The sequence below is a fragment of the Maylandia zebra genome, linkage group LG10, assembly GCF_041146795.1.
Source record: "Maylandia zebra isolate NMK-2024a linkage group LG10, Mzebra_GT3a, whole genome shotgun sequence".
NCBI classification, from domain to species: domain Eukaryota; kingdom Metazoa; phylum Chordata; class Actinopteri; order Cichliformes; family Cichlidae; genus Maylandia; species Maylandia zebra.
In genome coordinates this window covers 34139886-34156370 of record NC_135176.1, presented here as the reverse complement: position 1 = coordinate 34156370, position 16485 = coordinate 34139886, and the positions used below count along the sequence as shown (strand labels likewise).

Sequence of the window (16485 nt, the reverse complement as noted above, 5' to 3'; positions counted from 1 at the left end):
GAACCAAAGAGTAGAACAGTGAAATGTGGATTATTAAATATTAGGTCACAAATGTGTTTAAATCCTGCCTGTTGATTTAAACAGGCAGGAGAAGGTACAGAGGGTCGGAGTAAAAGAGGAGGACACTCTTCATGTCTGTCTCCACGTTGGTTGAGTGTGGAGTAAGTGTATATGAGAGCATGAGGGTGGGAATGGATGTCTGTATCTGTGTGTGCCTGTATGTCTGTGTCTATATGTCAGGTTGGGTATCAGACGCCACCTCTCTGGGGACATCTTAGGCCCTCCAAGGTTTGGAGGTTTATCTCCCCCCACCACCACTTCCCCTGCCAGTGGCGGACTCCCTCAGGTGTCGGTGCGTTGGTGGTTCTTTGTGTCCGGGGATGGGCGTCCAGGTACACACTGGCTCACTCCTTGGCGGCCGCTTATCGGGGCCTGGAGCCTGGGGCTCGCTCGGGCCACTTCGGAGGTGGGGTGCCCTCGGCCTCTCGGCCTGGGGCTCGGTCACTTAGGCACGGCTGGCTGCCGGCGGAGCTCACGGGCGCGTCACTGCAACTCCCCCTGGCTTCTGCTCCGCGGCTGCTGAGTGAGCCCTCATCTGGGACTCTCCTCAGCTCTTTCTGGGACAGTGGCGCGGCTGCCCCTCTGTTGGTCTTCCTTGGTCTCTTGTGTTCTGGGGGCCTCTGGATGTCTGGAGTCTTGATCTCCTCCATACCTGCTTCATGCCCTGGAGGACGGGGCTGTGGCCCCCCCACACCCTCTAGCACATCATCACATGAAGGAACCTTTTAAAAACAAGCGCGTCCATGCTCACAGGTGTACACACGGGTGATCACACCCACAAACTACACCCTTTTTGGCTCCTACCTCAAAGCACACTGTGTGCTGTTGATCTTATGTGCTGCACAATAATGTTTAATATTTAGTATTTACTGTCATATTCCCATATATCATTGTGATGTTGTTTATTCTATTACTCTTGTTCTCTGCTTGCTTTCTTTTTTCTTTCTCAGCAGGTGATCCAGGTGATCGATAGATGTATTTTTTTTTTTCTGCTCGTTCTGTTGGTTTTTGTCTTTTGCCCTTCTCCCCCGTCCCTCTTCTCAGCTGTTTCTCTTTCCCTCTTTCTTTCTCCCCTTCTTTCCCCCAGTCAAGTCTGTCCCGTATTCAGCAAGTGAAAATAAAATAAACAATAAAAGGTGAATCAAATGGACCATTACGGCAAGGCTGGGATGGTCAATTTGGTAAAGTAAATCCGTTGGGCATCTTTCTTTGCCTTTAGACAACAATTCTGATGCAAAGGAGCCAAACGGGACAGGCAAAAAAAAAAAGAAAAAAAAAAGAGGAGGACACTGGGACAGGAGGAGGTGCAGAGGGTCGGAGTAACAGAGGAGGACGCTGGGACAGGAGGAGGTGCAGAGGGTCCTAGTAACAGAGGAGGTGCAGAGGATTTGAGTAACAGAGGAGGACGCTGTGACAGGAGGAGGTGCGGAGGGTCTTAGTAACAGAAACTAAGCATACCAAACCAGTTATTGTCATTCATCACAAGGATTCAATTTGTTGAATTTCATTTATTTTGTTTAGACTGATACAAACAGAGAAGAGATTCTAGAATCACAGATTTGATATTTTCTCTGCATTCAACACATTTCTGTTCTGGTTGTTACTGATAAACATAAAAAGTTGAACGCATCTTTTTGGTCACTGTGTTCTGCTGCCACCTGCTGACAGAGTTGGATATTACGCCATAATGAAAGTTTTAGAATAAAATCTTTATTTCATAGACTTGATTAATCAGATCTTTATTTGAAACAATCAAACTTGATTGATTTCTCTTTGGAAATGTGTTTCCATCTAGTCAGCTGTTAGTGTGTCATGTGACTCTTTTATAATCGGAACACGTGGAAGGTCACAGTGGATCTTTAAAGTGTGATGAAGAGGAGGAACGTCGGGTCTGAGCGACCCAGGAAGCAAAGGCTGAGACTCGAGCATAGACTCCGGGTTTCTGAGGAAGTCCACAGCCTGCGCCAAATGAGGTCACGCCTGTGAGGAACCAATCAGAGAGCAGCGTTCCGTCAAACCTAATGTGAGGCTTATATCTATATTCTGTGTGTGTGTGCGCGTGTCTGTGTGTGAGACACCAACCAATCAGAGTCCAGCTTCCATCATCCAGACACATCAGAGGACCACCAGAGTCGCCCTGAAAACACCACATTTAAACTTACACACTTACAGCTTACAGACCATCAGCACTGAGAGCACAGCCTGAGAGTCACATCCATGTTACAGGTTCATCCTTTACTCAGTACGACATGCAAAAGAATCAGAATCTGAACACTTTATTAATCCCTGAAGAAATGATGTGTTTACAGTCACTCTGAGACGATAAGAGGAACAGGCTGAATTATATAATACAATGTGTTATAGCGTTACAAAATATAAGAAAGAGCTCTAATATATACAAATAAGTCAATTATAAATATCCAGAATATTACTGTGTGACTGACATTTGACTCTAACCTGTAAAACTTTGTTATTTTACTGTGGAGCGTGTGCAGATAGTGAGGTTGTAACTACTGCACTGTGTGCTGTGCATTAGATGGAGGAGTTGTACAGCCACTGGCAGGAATGATTTCCTGTGTTGTTTAGTAGTGTATTATGGGTAATCTCAGTCTCCCACTGAGCGTGCTCCTGTGAGTGGCCAGCATGTCATGGAGTGGGTGGGAGGTCCAGCATTGTCCTTATCTTGGACAATATCCACCTCTTAGACACCACCCTAAGGGAGTCTGGCCCCACAACATTACTAGGTTTGTGATCAGTTTATTGAGCCTGTTGGCATCGGCGACCCCCAACTTGCTGCTCCAGCATGCAACATGCATGCAGAGAGGATAGCACTGGCCCCAACAGACTCATAGAAAATCCTGAGCATTGTCAGACAGATGTTGAAGGACTTCAGAGAGTCTGGCCCTTCCTGTATAGTGCAACGGTGTTTTAAACCCAGTACAGTTTGTTATCTACATGTGCTCTAAGGTATTTATAGTCCTCCACCATAAAAGGGGGTCATATGTTTGCTTGTCCTCCAAAGACTGAACTATACAAACTGAAGTGAATGCTGCAGTACTTCTATATAAAGAACTGCCGTTAGGTTCAGACGCTGCACATGTACCTTCATCTGTCCCTGCAGTCTAAAGAAGAGCTGAGGAGGTGACATGCAGAGTGTGTTGTTCAGATATGAATGGTGTCCTCCTTCGGTGTACAGTAACCTGATGACATAGGGTGGATGTTTAAGGGTTTCTGACTCAGCCCAGCACAGAGTAACCACCATTCGGGTGGATACAGTGGGTGAGAGTGTGTAAACATCTGCATGAGCTGAATAATGAATTTGATATTGTAGGAAAGTTTTTTTTGCATGAGTTTGAACTATCTGAACGGTAAGTACTGGGTAACACCTTCTCCTCTGTCAGTAAGTTTTCGTCAGTGAGCTGAGAGTTATTCAGGGTCTGTTTGGAGGGCTCCGGTTGGTTCTTCCTGATAAAGGCTCTGAGTTCTGATCACTGATTAAATTGATGATGTTTAGTTCAGGACCTCTGAGGGTAAAACCTTCATTCTTTTAGCTGGTTCACCTCAGAGGTTCTTCTCACCTGTCTAACAGCCCTCCACCTTATTCTCTGTCTCCACCTGTCTACTGAGGTGATGAAAACTCTTTTTAAAGTTTTTACAGTTTCTCCTACTCTGCGACACTGAGTTGAATGTTTGTGCTGTTGTTGGAGTCAGAGGATCTAGAACGTTCCTAGTTTTGAATAAGCTGAAGCTTTAGGCCTAAGACTTTAAGCTCTGATCTTTTGGTGCCCAAACGTTAGCATTACCCTGTCTGTGTTATGGTGGATGTTTGGAGTCCAGGTGAGAGGTTACCTGACAGGAGTCGACCCCTCCCTCTTGGTATCCGGCACAGAGCATGCTGGAGGTGATGGTGTACTCGGGTAGCTGCTGTTGACACAGATCCTGATCCACCAGTGGAATCTCGGCTTCCTGGAGAACATTGGGGAGAGAACCTGAGAGAGAGAGATAGGAAGTGAGAGTGACTGCTAACATGGACTCTACAATAAAGATGACTGCAGTGGTGTCATCCAGTGGTTTTCAAAGTGCAACAGCCCCAACATTTTGGGGTTTTTTTGCTTCAGAGAGCGGACATATTTGTACAAGAGGGTAGCGTGTGTTACGGAATAAATATATATTCTTAGTGCTTATTTTCTGTTTATATTGTTTTATAGAGCACAGTATAGAAGAAACGGCACTTTGAGTTATAATGTGTGGTAAAGGTCACAGAGTACTGTGTAAGACAGGAAACTCTGCACGCTTTGTGCAGGCCTGCAGAGTACAGGAAGTGAAACTAGGTAGAGTGCAGAGCAGGAGTTGTTTTGATCGAAACTATGTGTGACTATGTGTGACGTATAACAGAACTATATTATACGCATTTGGCTTGTAATGCTATAGATTTGCTCAGGATTTGGCCTGTGCTCATCCCTTTCCGGAAAGTAATGCTTGAATAAAATAATAATTATTTTTGACCACACTGAGTCGGAGTCTTTCTCTGTCAGTAAAAGAATATCAAAGAACCGAATTTGATAATTGGTGCTGTGAACCTGGATTCTTTTATGGCAGAGAGGACAAATTTGGTCCAAGGTGGGATCGTGAAATGAGGCGAACAGAGGACCGGTCCAAATTTAAAGGTAGGTAATGTAATTAATATTTTAATTAATTAATATTTGTTTTAAAAAAAAGCAAAGTGTGCGTATTGGATGAATTCTAAATTATCTGTTCGCCGAGTTAATGATCTTCACCATTAAATTGGCTCGGTAGTGGTGAAATTAAACTAAATTATAAAATTGTTTCAGTAGATTTCTGGTAAATGTCCATGGTGATTTTGGGGTAATTTGTGACAATAAAAGTAAAGTCTGGGGAAATATCTAATGAAAATTTATTGCTGTTAATGTTGGGGTAAATTTTAAAGTTGATGGGTTGTGTGTAATGTGAATTGTGTTGTGTCAGCCAAGAAAAACAGATTAGAGTAGGGAATTGAGCATTTGTTTCAGGGTTGGTCCCTTTTGGTCAGAAGGCTAGGCCTGGACATCAGTAAACTGGTGGTTAGAGTCCCAGTTAAATTAATTTCAGGACTGGAGTGGGACTCCTAAGAGTGCACACAAGTTCAGGGGTGAGAACCCCCCCCCCCTTGTTTTGGATGCAGGGCAAGGTCCCGCAGCGTCAGGTCATCTCAGTTAGCCACTGCCAAGACTTGGGACTTTGGTTAACGGCCAGTGGTCAGGGACCACTTTCTGTGCATTGTTTGAGTGAAGAGGCCGGGCCTCAGGCGTGACCACCTCAATGTAGAGTGGCGGGTGAAGCGAAGAGAGCCGAGAAAGTAAAGCTTCCGGTCAAGCTGCGGGAAACGCTTTTAAATTAATATAGGACTTAGAAATCTGACAGAAACGGGTTAATTGATCAGCAAGGTGAGACCTGGGCGTATAGGCTTTTAAAGTTGTCGAAATTGTGTAGGAAAACTGGTACCAGGGAAGATGATGTAAAGTGTGTTATGGAAATGGAAATAATGTATCTTGGCATTTGGTGTCTTTATAAACGTGTGAATATATGAGGGAAGTGTAAAATTGTTCTTTGGATGAATGGTCAGAAGTGCATGTTGTTTTGAAAGTGTGATAGAAAAGGGTGTGGCGTGTGTGTGAGAAGATTTGTTAAATGAGTTGAGTGAAGTGTGCTAAAATGCTGCTGAAAGGATTGTGTGAATTGTGCTGCAGAGCTGCGCTAAGAGAATGTTGACGTGTGTTGACAAACTGTTAATTGTGCTGAAGATTTGTGCTAAAGGAATTCTGCTAATTATGCTGAGGACTTTGATGCGAAGGATTTCTCTTGGTTAATGCTTGCAAATGTAAAGAGCTTAGTATATATATGTGTGAAGCTGTTCAGCTTGCGTGTGTGGCTGAGGGTGCATTCTTTTTATATAAAAATGAGTAGAATTACAGAGGGTACAGTATATAGAGTGTGAACATAAAACAAGAGTTCGATTAGGCTGTAGAAATTGATGAAAATGCAGTGAAGTGTGTGTGTGTCTGTAAGAAGCACAGAAGCACTGGGAGAGTGTGTGTGTCTGTGACAGGAAGTGAAATGTTTGTAGGCAGTGTGCAGGAAATTGCCTGATGTGTGTGCAACGTGAGAGAGAGAAAGATGTCTTAAAATCTAGATAGAAGAATTAGAGAAATGAAAGGAAATTATATTAAATAAATGTCTTAGTGTGTTAATACAGGTGCCCATGGACTTGGCTCAGCCTCGTGGAACAGTACAGCGGCCAGAACAAAATCATAGTTTAACTTAATTGGGACGACAAACAGTCCAGGCTTTGGCTGAAATTTCACAGCTTCACCGCTCATCCTGTCCTTATCCTGAGAAGAAGCTTAAAGGATGGTCAATCTCTTCCTGAAGACAGACAGAGCAACACCGTGAACTTGAAGAATTAACAGCAGGCAACAAACAGACAGCAGGACTGACCTAAAACACTGAAGGGTCCAGCAGAAAGTAATGCTTGAATAAAATAATAATTATTTTTGACCACACTGAGTCGGAGTCTTTCTCTGTCAGTAAAAGAATATCAAAGAACCGAATTTGATATGTGCTAACTTATCAGCTGCTAACTTAGTTATAAGACTGTAGGTGAGCATGATATCACTTGCTCAGCAGCAACATCCATTGCTTCAGTCTTAGCTGCTGCAGGTTAAACCACTCCAGCTCCTTTTTGCTTGTGTTAATGCTAGCACCATTTTGCTGTATCAACCTGCCTTTACCATACTATAAGACTATTCCTTATTCAATTCAATTCAATTTTATTTATATAGCGCCAAATCACAACAAAAGTCGCCTCAAGGCGCTTCATAGGTACAGACCCAACAATCATATGACCGCCTATGAGCAGCACTTTGGCGACAGTGGGAAGGAAAAACTCCCTTTTAACAGGAAGAAACCTCCAGCAGAACCAGGCTCAGGGAAGGGCGGGGCCATCTGCTGTGATTGGTTGGGGTGAGAGAAGGAAGACAGGATAAAGACATGCTGTGGAAGAGAGACAGAGGTTAATAACAGATATGATTCAATGCAGAGAGGTCTGTTAACACATAGTGAGTGAGAAAGGTGACTGGAAAGGAAAAACTCTATCTCCTATAATAACACTTAGTTCACAGGTGACCCCTTTCACTCCGCCCACCACCTGTTTGACCTGCTGGTTGGTGCCTCAGGTCAATCAGCGCATGTCCCTCCAGACTCACTAACAGCTTCTTCCCCTGAGCCATTTGGACTGTTAACAAACACTATTCCCCACACCTTCTCCTGCCCACCTGCCCACCAATCTGAGCCATGGTCTGAGTAACTCTCATCACTCAGGCCACTAAGTGGTTAGGGCAAGTCCTTTTGCACTACTTTCAAGCACTTTGCAACTTGTTCTGTATTTTGTACCTTTCAATTGTTTTTCTTCTTTTTTTTAGGAAATATATTTCTCTTGATTGTTCCCTAATCCTGATTGGATCTATTTTGAATTGTCGGAATTACATCTTGTTATAATAACCAGTACAGTTCTGTTTCATTCATTCCTATTAAATATTATCTGTAGGGAGAATATTGGAGAATATGTAATTCAAAATACTATCTTCCAAGCAGAGACAGAATTTACAATTAACCTGAATAAAGCGTTTGTTTAGAGTTTGTGCTGCAGATGTGGAAGCATTGTACATCCCAATCCAGTATCATAACAAAACTACATTATTTTAGCAAAGAATTATAAGAATTATAATGTTACTGAATTTACGTTTACCCTTAGCCAGCAGTTTTAAATTTCCCTCAATGTCGCCTGCTCTGGCCCCTGGAGGACGATTGACTATGGTTGCCGGTGTCTCTAGCTTCACATGTCTGAGAACAGAATGACCAATTACCAGAGTCAGTACGCTACCTTCGGCTGCATCAGCTACAGGGGCTAGCTACGGGTGAATGAAGGGTGCGAAGCCGAGTCTCCAATTCAGTAATCCTGGCCTCCAGAGTTGCAAATATGCTACATTTGTTACAGGTATCATTACTGCCAAAGGAGGCCGAGGTGTAACTGACACAATGAGCAGGAAAGTGCAGGAGGGACAGGTGAAGAGGCCATGCTGCTAGCGAGTCGGCTACGAGCTAAGCTAAGATAGAGAATCAGTAAAGACACAGTGAGTGAATACTTTGGCTATAAATTAGGGAGTGAGTACACAGAGAGTGTGCTTCGGATGAAGCACGTGAAGATTATACTATGAAATAATTTATCTATAAGTTTTTAATTAAATTGCTACACAGACAAGCTACACAAAAACACCACTGTGTGTTGGAACCAATGACTGTATAAAACCAATGACTTTTATACAGTCACTGGTTGGAACAGAAACAGGAAGTGATACTCTACCGCAGAGAGCGAGAAACCAAGTAACAGCGCCACCCAAAAAGGTAATCATAATAATAAGCCTTAATTTAATTTAAATACGCAAGTTATAAAAGCATCCTCCCCCTGTACAGGTGTTATGAAGAAGTTCATTGGTAATGAACTTTATGATAGAGAACAGGTGGACCTGTACAGGACGAGACTGTGGAGGTCAAAGGTTGTGCAACCTGGTGCTTGGTTACCGTCAGTGTTTCGGCCCCAGCCAGCGATGAAACATTTTCTTCCTGCTGTGAAATTCTGACCTTCAGGTGGTAAACACACTGGCTGGACCCACTCTGAAACACACACGCACATTTATCAGCGCCCTGCAGCCTGCCTCCACCCATACCTGTGTTTTTGTGCCGTTACTGACGGGTGAAGTTGATTGGCTGCTGTAGATGCATCATGGCGATGTCGGCCTGTTTGGTCCGTCTGTTGTACTGCTCATTGAAGATGATGCGATCGACTTGTCGGGTCTGAACAGCCTCTGAGGTTTGATCATTCTGAGCGTGAAGACCGAGAACCGCCGACCATGATTGGAGGTCAACGTTCTTCCTGCAGAGACAGACGTGCACCTATGTCTTCATGTCCAACATCAACATTAACACTTGTTAGCGCCCCATGCAGGCAGCAGCTGTGAGCCTCTCACCCATAAACGCAGTGAGCCGCAGTCAGCAGCCAGTCACTGCCAATCACTGAGGCTCCACAGGCATGACGTCCCTTCCACTGAAGAGACACTATCCACGGCCATGCACCCTCCTCAGCATTAACCCCGCCCACCACTCGGCCAGCACCTGACAGTTAGAACAATGTGACTACAGTCAGGCTGAAACACGATCAGGATCATGGGTTCAAGTCATTCATACTCTCACCTTCATCACCAGGTGTCCTGTGCTCTGATTGGTCTGCCTCCCTTGAGACATTTGTGACCTGACGGACTCCACACGCTGAAACACGTTTCATTTCATACATAAACATAAATTCACTGAGCCTGAAACATGTCTGCATTTCTGAGAGTACTCACGCTGGTTATTACAGGCCAGTGACATCACTTCCTCTCTGTGGCAAGTTTCACTGTAACACAACAAGCATTAACATCCACAAAGAAGGTCATGAAAAAGACCTGACCCAAGAGCATGTTTTGTGAGGTCAAAGGTTAGGGAAAAGTGGCAGAGTCCTGTACATCATATTTCTTGAAAAAGTTGTCGCCCCCCCAGCTTCAGTTACACCTCAATGACCATAATCTCTATGAACAATTTCAGTCTGGTTTCCACCCCAATCATAGCACAGAAACTGCTTTGTTAAGGATTACCTATGACCTTCTGATGGCAGCTGATTCTGATCTCCTATCCATCCTCATTTTTCCTGGTCTTAGTGCGGCGTTTGATACCATTTCTCACAATATCCTGCTGAACCGGTTAGCATCCATTAGCATTAGTCATACCCCCCTTGCCTGGTTTGCCTCATATCTCTCAGACCGCACTCAGTTTATCCAATTGAAATTACACTCTTCATGTCTCTGTCCTGTCTCTGCTGGTGTGCCACAGGGTTCAGTATTAGGGCCTCTTTTATTCATCATCTACATGCTCCCTCTTGGTCATATATTCCAAAAATATAATATCAATTTTCATTGTTATGCTGATGACACCCAGATCTACATTTCTTCTAAACCCGATTCATCCCTCCCACCTACCTCCCTCTCAAACTGTCTTATTGAGATTAGATCATTGTTCTCCTCCCATTTTCCTAAACCCAACAGTAATAAAACAGGTTTTACTTGTTGGCACAGCCTCTATCTTAACCAAATCCCACAGTTTTTCCATTAACACTGAAAATACTTCCACTTACATAATATTAACTGACTCCGTCCCTTCCTTCCTCCCCATACTGCTGCCATCCTCGTCCATAGTCTTAGTACTTCCTGGACTGATTACTGTTGTTCCCTCTTATTTGGTCTCCCTAATAAATCCCTTCATAAACTTCAACTTCTTCAAAATTGTGCAGCTCAGGTCTATTACCCCAATTCTTCAGCAGCTTCACTGGTTATCCATAGAAGCCAGGATAAACTTTAAAATCTTACTTCTCACATACATTTAGGAAAACTCACCTAAATGTTCATCTCCTCTACCTAAAGGACCTTTTAGCTTCTTTTAATAATGCTATCAGAGATGCGAGGGCTGCCTATTTCTTACATTTGGTTACAAAGAGCAGAGGTAATCCTAAGGTGCTTTTTAACACCATTAGTGACATTGTTACTCCTGCTCTACCTGTGGCTCCTATTTCATCTAATGAAGACTGAACATTTTCTTTATTTTCTGCTTGCAAAGATTAATAACATAGGAATAACTTCTTGTCATTCAGCACCTGTTATCTCAATCTCCACCCCATCTTGGCCCGTCATCTTGGATACTTTCTCTCCTGTTTCACTACCTGAGCTGGTAAAACTAGTGAATTCAGTGGAAGCATCCTCTTGTCCTCTTGACACTGTACCTGCATCATTATTCAAAAATGTCTTCTGGTTATTGGTCCATCTGTGCTCACTCTAATCAACTCTTTACTGGCGTCTGGTATAGTTCCAGTTTATTTTAAAAAAATGCTGCTATTCTCCTGCTTTAAAAAAGACCTCAGCTAGACCCCTCTGTTTGGAGCAGCTACAGACCAATCTCCAAAGTACCGTTAATCACTAAGCTTCTAGAAAAGGTTGTGGCTAAGAAACTTATAGCGGCTCTGGACAAACATAGCATTTTTGATAAGTTTCAGTCCGGCTTTCCATGAGCTCACTCCACAGAAACAGCTCTTCTTTGGGTCTGTAGTGACATTTTGATGAGTAATGATGCAGGAAAATACTTGGTCCTCCTAATGTTGGACCTCACATCGGCTTTTGACAATGTTGACCATCACATTCTCCTCGAAAGGCTTAAACACTGGGTTGGTGTATAGGGTACTGCCTTGGAGTGGTTCTCCTCATATCTACGTGACCGATCTTTTTCTGTGGTGGTCTCCGGTTTTAGGTCATCCTCTACCTCCCTTACTTATGGTGTCCCTCAGGGTTCGGTTTTGAGGCCTTTATTGTTTTTAATATATCTTCTCCCCCTCCAGCACATAATGGGCTCTTTTGAGGACATGTCTTATCACTGTTATGCTGATGATATTCAGTTGTACATCTCTTTTAAGCCCCAGGATTTATCTAAGCTTCAGCTTCTGAATGATTGCTTAGATTCCATCAAACGTTGGATGGCTGCAAATTTCCTCCAATTCACTGAGGGGAAAACTGAAGTCCTCATATGCGCTCCGGACAGATTTTTATCCCAGATAGTGAAAGCCCTTGGTCCTCTCTCAGTGTATGTTAAATCCTCTATCAGGAATTTAGGTGTCACTTTTGACTCGACTCTCACATTGGATGGGCATGTGAAATCTCTGGTTTGTTTTTATCACTTAAGAAATGTGGCTAAGTTAAGCCCTATTTTAACTTGCCCTGAACTGGAGATAGCTATACATGCATTTATTTCCTCATGCTTGGATTATTGTAACTCTTTGTTAATGTGTCTAAGCAAAGGTTCTCTGGATCGTCTGCAGGTTGTGCAAAACGCTGCAGCTAGGCTCCTGACAAAATCCTCCAAGTATTCACATGTGACACCATTGCTATTTCAGCTACACTGGCTTCCTGTTAAATTTAGAGTACATTTTAAGATCCTGGTCTTGACATTTAGAGCCTTGCATGGACTGGCACCAGCCTACATCTCTGATCTGCTACAGCCCGATGTCCCTAGCAGGTCCCTGAGGTCATCTGATCAGGGCTTACTTGCTATAAAACAGACTAAGATGAGAACTAAGGGTGATATGGCTGATTGTGACCCACACCCATTTTCACACCTTGGCTCTCATCAGGGGGTCCTTTTGTCCCTCTGTGGGGGGGAAACTCCCACTAGGTTTAAATCTGGGACTCTCGACTATTTGACCTTAGAACTGAAGAAGCTTCTCGGATGAGAGGTGAAACGTCTTCAAGCAACTCAAAGAAGTCCAGACGCTTTTCTTTCCAAGCTCCTTAGACTACGATGACCTGGATGACTGAGAACCTTCACAGACATATGGGTGATAGAGCTTCTGCCACTGTGGCCTCAAGACTCTGGAACTTTCTCCCTCATACATTAATAACTGTGGACTCTGTAGTTTTTTTTAAAAAACAACTAAAAACTCACCTTTTTAACAGTTTTTGGTTAAATTTCTGCCTGCTTTATATTGAGTGTTTTACCTTTTGATATATTTGTTATCTTATGTGCAACACTTTGTGATTCTGTCTAGAAAGGTGCTATATAAATAAAAATTTATTTATTTATTATTTATTTATTATTTATAAGTGTATCCAAAGCTTGTCCTTCCTATCTGTGTGATCTGCTTCATATCACCACTGTTTCCCGCCCTCTCAGATCCTCACCTCCTATTCATCTTGTGGTTCCTGCTGCTTGTCTTACCACGATGGGGAACAGAGCCTTCGGTTCAGCTCCCCAGCTCTAGAACTCTCTTCCACCAGCCTCAAGAAATGCAGACTCTCTTCCCTTATCTACAGCTCAAAACACATGTGTTCAAGCCTGCTTATTCGCTTTAGTGCTGATTTTGTCTGTTGTCAAGCAATTTTAACTTATTTTATGTATTTTAATAACTATTTTCCTTTTTAGTTTTTCTTTTGTAAGGTAACCTTGGGTTTCTGAAAGGCGCCCTAGTTCTGGTTTGGTTCTGGTACCTGATGTTGGTTTTCAGTGTCCCATCATTGCTGATTGTGATGAGAGCAAACGGCGAGTCTTGTGGCCGAGCCGGCAGGAACGAGGCCTTCCCGGACCTGCAACAAATACCAGATCTGAGTCTACGGGCCTCTTCAACATTTCCTGTTTCTGTTGGAACCTACAGTCCAGCTGGAACAATCAGGCTCACCTGACAGACAGATGTAAGAAAAAATTAGCTGTTCTTCAAAGTTTCCAGGATTTCTGTATTTAAAAATCAAACTGTTTAACACTCAAACAGTTTGACTAAAGTCCTCAAGTTTCCAGAGAGAAGTAGTTACCTGTATCCGAGGTACTGACAGGTGAAGTTAGACAGTTGAGAGCTCCAGGTGTCAGTGCACACCGTGAACAGAGAAGAGACAATTTGAACCTGAAGCCGACTGGAACCATTTACCTGCAACATAACTGATAGACAAATTTCTTAAAACCTGAAGCAGAACAGGTGCTGTGGACAAACTGGGGTCACGTGACTAATTTAAGATGTTAGAGAACTTCCTTGTCACTGTCTTTAGTGAACATCTGCTCGATGAGCTCATCCACCAACACCCACCAACACCAACCCACAAACACAAAAAACTCCTACCGACATTAAATTATATAAAATATTTACAGATGATTAGATTCTGTTTTGATTCACACACTTTGGGGGCAGCATGAAATCAAAATGACCTGATACTGTGTATTTATTATCAGTATTGATTATGAGTGACTTACCACATTTGGCTTCATCAGAGCTGTCGGGACAGTCGACCACACCATCGCACTGATTGTTACCATGGATGCAACTTCCTGTCTGACACTGGAACTGACCATCAGCACACGGAGCTGTTCAAACGTCACATGAGCTGTCAGTAATCAATCAGTACATCTTTTGTCATGTTTACGTACCGGCAGGCAAGGAGAGAAGGACCCAAAATGCAGGTTTCAGTGAGGCGAAGTAGAACTCAAAATAACCGCTTTATTAGCAGGTAAACAGCGGACCAACTAAACTGGGAAAATACAAACTAACAGGCAGATACACACGGACGGAAAACAGAGTACAGAATGAAGGTGAGTAGACATTAACGATGCGACAGAGAACAAAGGTAACACAGGGCTAATATACATACGGCAGTAATCAAGGGATGAGGCAGAGGAGGGGAACACACCTGGGAGAAATCACAGCTGACGAGACAGGGGAATAGTAAACTGAGCACACTCACATAAGACACAGACCTTCACAATAAAACAGGAAACTCAGACACAGGGAACCAGACAAGACGCTGAACTGAACAGACAGATTCGCAAACAGATGGGGTGACGCCATAGACAGAGATACAGACGCAGACTTAGAGGCAGACCAAAGAGAACTCAAACAATAATAATCATCATAATAATAAACTAGAAAATGATAATAATAAACTTAAAGCGCTGGGTCACCGACCCAGGACCATGACATCTTTGCTGTCTCTTCACGTGTGATGAGCTCACCTGGTGACCCCAGGTTGACCCCAGAGGTGAAGTTGGCTCTGAATCCTTTCCCAGAAACTGAACTGTCTGTATAGAACCACACTGTAACTTGATTGGCTGTTGAGAAGAAGTCATGGGTGGGGCCATTTCCTGTGAGGACAGCTGGGTAAGACAAAAAGAGAGAAGTTATCACTTGGGTCAGCGTAAAATTCACTTGGACGTCTTCTGGTGAGGATAAAGCTGCAGAGGATTGTGGGTAAACACAACCTCACCCAGTAAGGTGGAGTTAGGCCCCGCCCCATCCCGGACTTCCACCATATCACTGGATGCTTCAATGTCAAAGTCCAGGAAGTGGAGCTGAATATTGTGACCTTCCCCAGCATGCAGAGTCCACAGACCTGCAACAGAACAGCATTATGAGTAATTACAACCTGCTGCCAGGTAAAAACGTCACACGTTCTCAAGTGAAACCAGTGATCATGTGTAAATACAGGTAGGCTAAAAGCAGACAGGTTTACTCACACTCTGCCCCATTCCCATAGGATTCTGGGTAGTTTGGTGTGTTGAATGTAGAGTTTGGCTCCCAGAGGTCAAACGGGCCTCCACAGTCAGCTGGACCGATCAGAGAACAGAGGTAGCAGAGTATCAGCATCACAGGTGTGTCATTTGATTGTTGGTTTTTTCTCTGTGTGTATTACTATAGGGTCTACCTTACAATATAAAGCGCCTTGAGGTGACTGTTATGATTTTGTGCTGTATAAATAAAATTGAATTGAATTGACTGGTACAAAGGACAATTGCTGACATCATTAAATTATCAGACAAAAGATTCAGTTTACCTGCTATATCTTATCTGTATGGAAGTATGGTTATTTCTCACCTAGTCTGTGGTGGGGGTTCTCAGCTGGTATGCGGGTGGGGTTTGTTTCTCACTGCAAGCTCTGCATGCAGCGCTGCGGGGGCTTTTTGTTTTCCTCTGCTGGGATAACTTGTTTGGACACACCTTCTCATTTAATAGTTTTTCTTTATTTTCATGACTGTCTACATTGTAGATTCTCACTGAAGGCATTAAAACTATGAATGAACACATATGGAATTATGTAGTAAACAAAAGTATGAAGTAACTCCAAACATGTTTTATGTTTTAGATTCCTCCAAATAGCCACCCTTTGCTTTGATTACTGCTTTGCACACTCTTTGGCATTATCTCAAGGAACTTGAGGTGACTGTATATCAAAAAAAAATTCTGGTACTCTACCAGAGGCCTGAGAGCTTCAGGGTCCTGCAGTATCTTACCTGTTCCTAGGACAGAGATCTCTGATGTTGTTTCTGGGATCTGTTGGAGCCACTCGCCCAGTTTGGGGATCACTGAATGGTCTGATAACCACTGGGACCACTGTTACCTTCACCCTCCACATCTTCTCGAGCTCTTCTCTGAGCCCTTGGTACTTCTCCAGCTTCTGGTGTTCCTTTTTCGTGACGTTGCTAAAATTTGGTATAGCTACATCTATCACTTGGGATGTCTTCCTCTGCATGTCTACCACCACTATGTCCGGTTGGTTAGCCATCACCATTTTGTCCGCCTGTATCTGGAAGTCCCACAGGATCTTAGCTCGGTCATTCTCCACCACCCTTGGGGGCGTCTTCTGGACCTCCAGACCATATTCGGCATAGATGTTCCTGTACACTATGCCGGCCACTTGGTTATGGCGTTCCATGTATGCCCCGCCTGCTAGCATCTTACACCCTGCTGTTATGTGCTGG

The 16485-nt window shown here is 43.5% G+C and overlaps 1 protein-coding gene across 1 annotated transcript in view; it reads right to left on the bottom strand.

The window, feature by feature from the left end:
• Positions 1-1748: 1748 nt before the first annotated feature.
• tmprss15 (transmembrane serine protease 15) overlaps positions 1749-16485 on the bottom strand; it is a 41865-nt gene continuing 27128 nt past the window's right edge. Inside the window, exons 14-27 of the mRNA XM_076889508.1 lie at positions 15244-15333; positions 14994-15119; positions 14743-14883; positions 13987-14097; positions 13554-13677; positions 13236-13331; positions 9519-9568; positions 9367-9441; positions 9144-9288; positions 8868-9049; positions 8698-8790; positions 3910-4049; positions 2143-2197; positions 1749-2040 (exon numbers count right to left, since the gene is read on the bottom strand). Coding sequence (XP_076745623.1) covers positions 1907-2040; positions 2143-2197; positions 3910-4049; positions 8698-8790; positions 8868-9049; positions 9144-9288; positions 9367-9441; positions 9519-9568; positions 13236-13331; positions 13554-13677; positions 13987-14097; positions 14743-14883; positions 14994-15119; positions 15244-15333 — 1562 coding nt within the window. The 3' untranslated portion in view covers positions 1749-1906. The remainder of the gene's footprint in view (positions 2041-2142; positions 2198-3909; positions 4050-8697; positions 8791-8867; positions 9050-9143; positions 9289-9366; positions 9442-9518; positions 9569-13235; positions 13332-13553; positions 13678-13986; positions 14098-14742; positions 14884-14993; positions 15120-15243; positions 15334-16485) is intronic.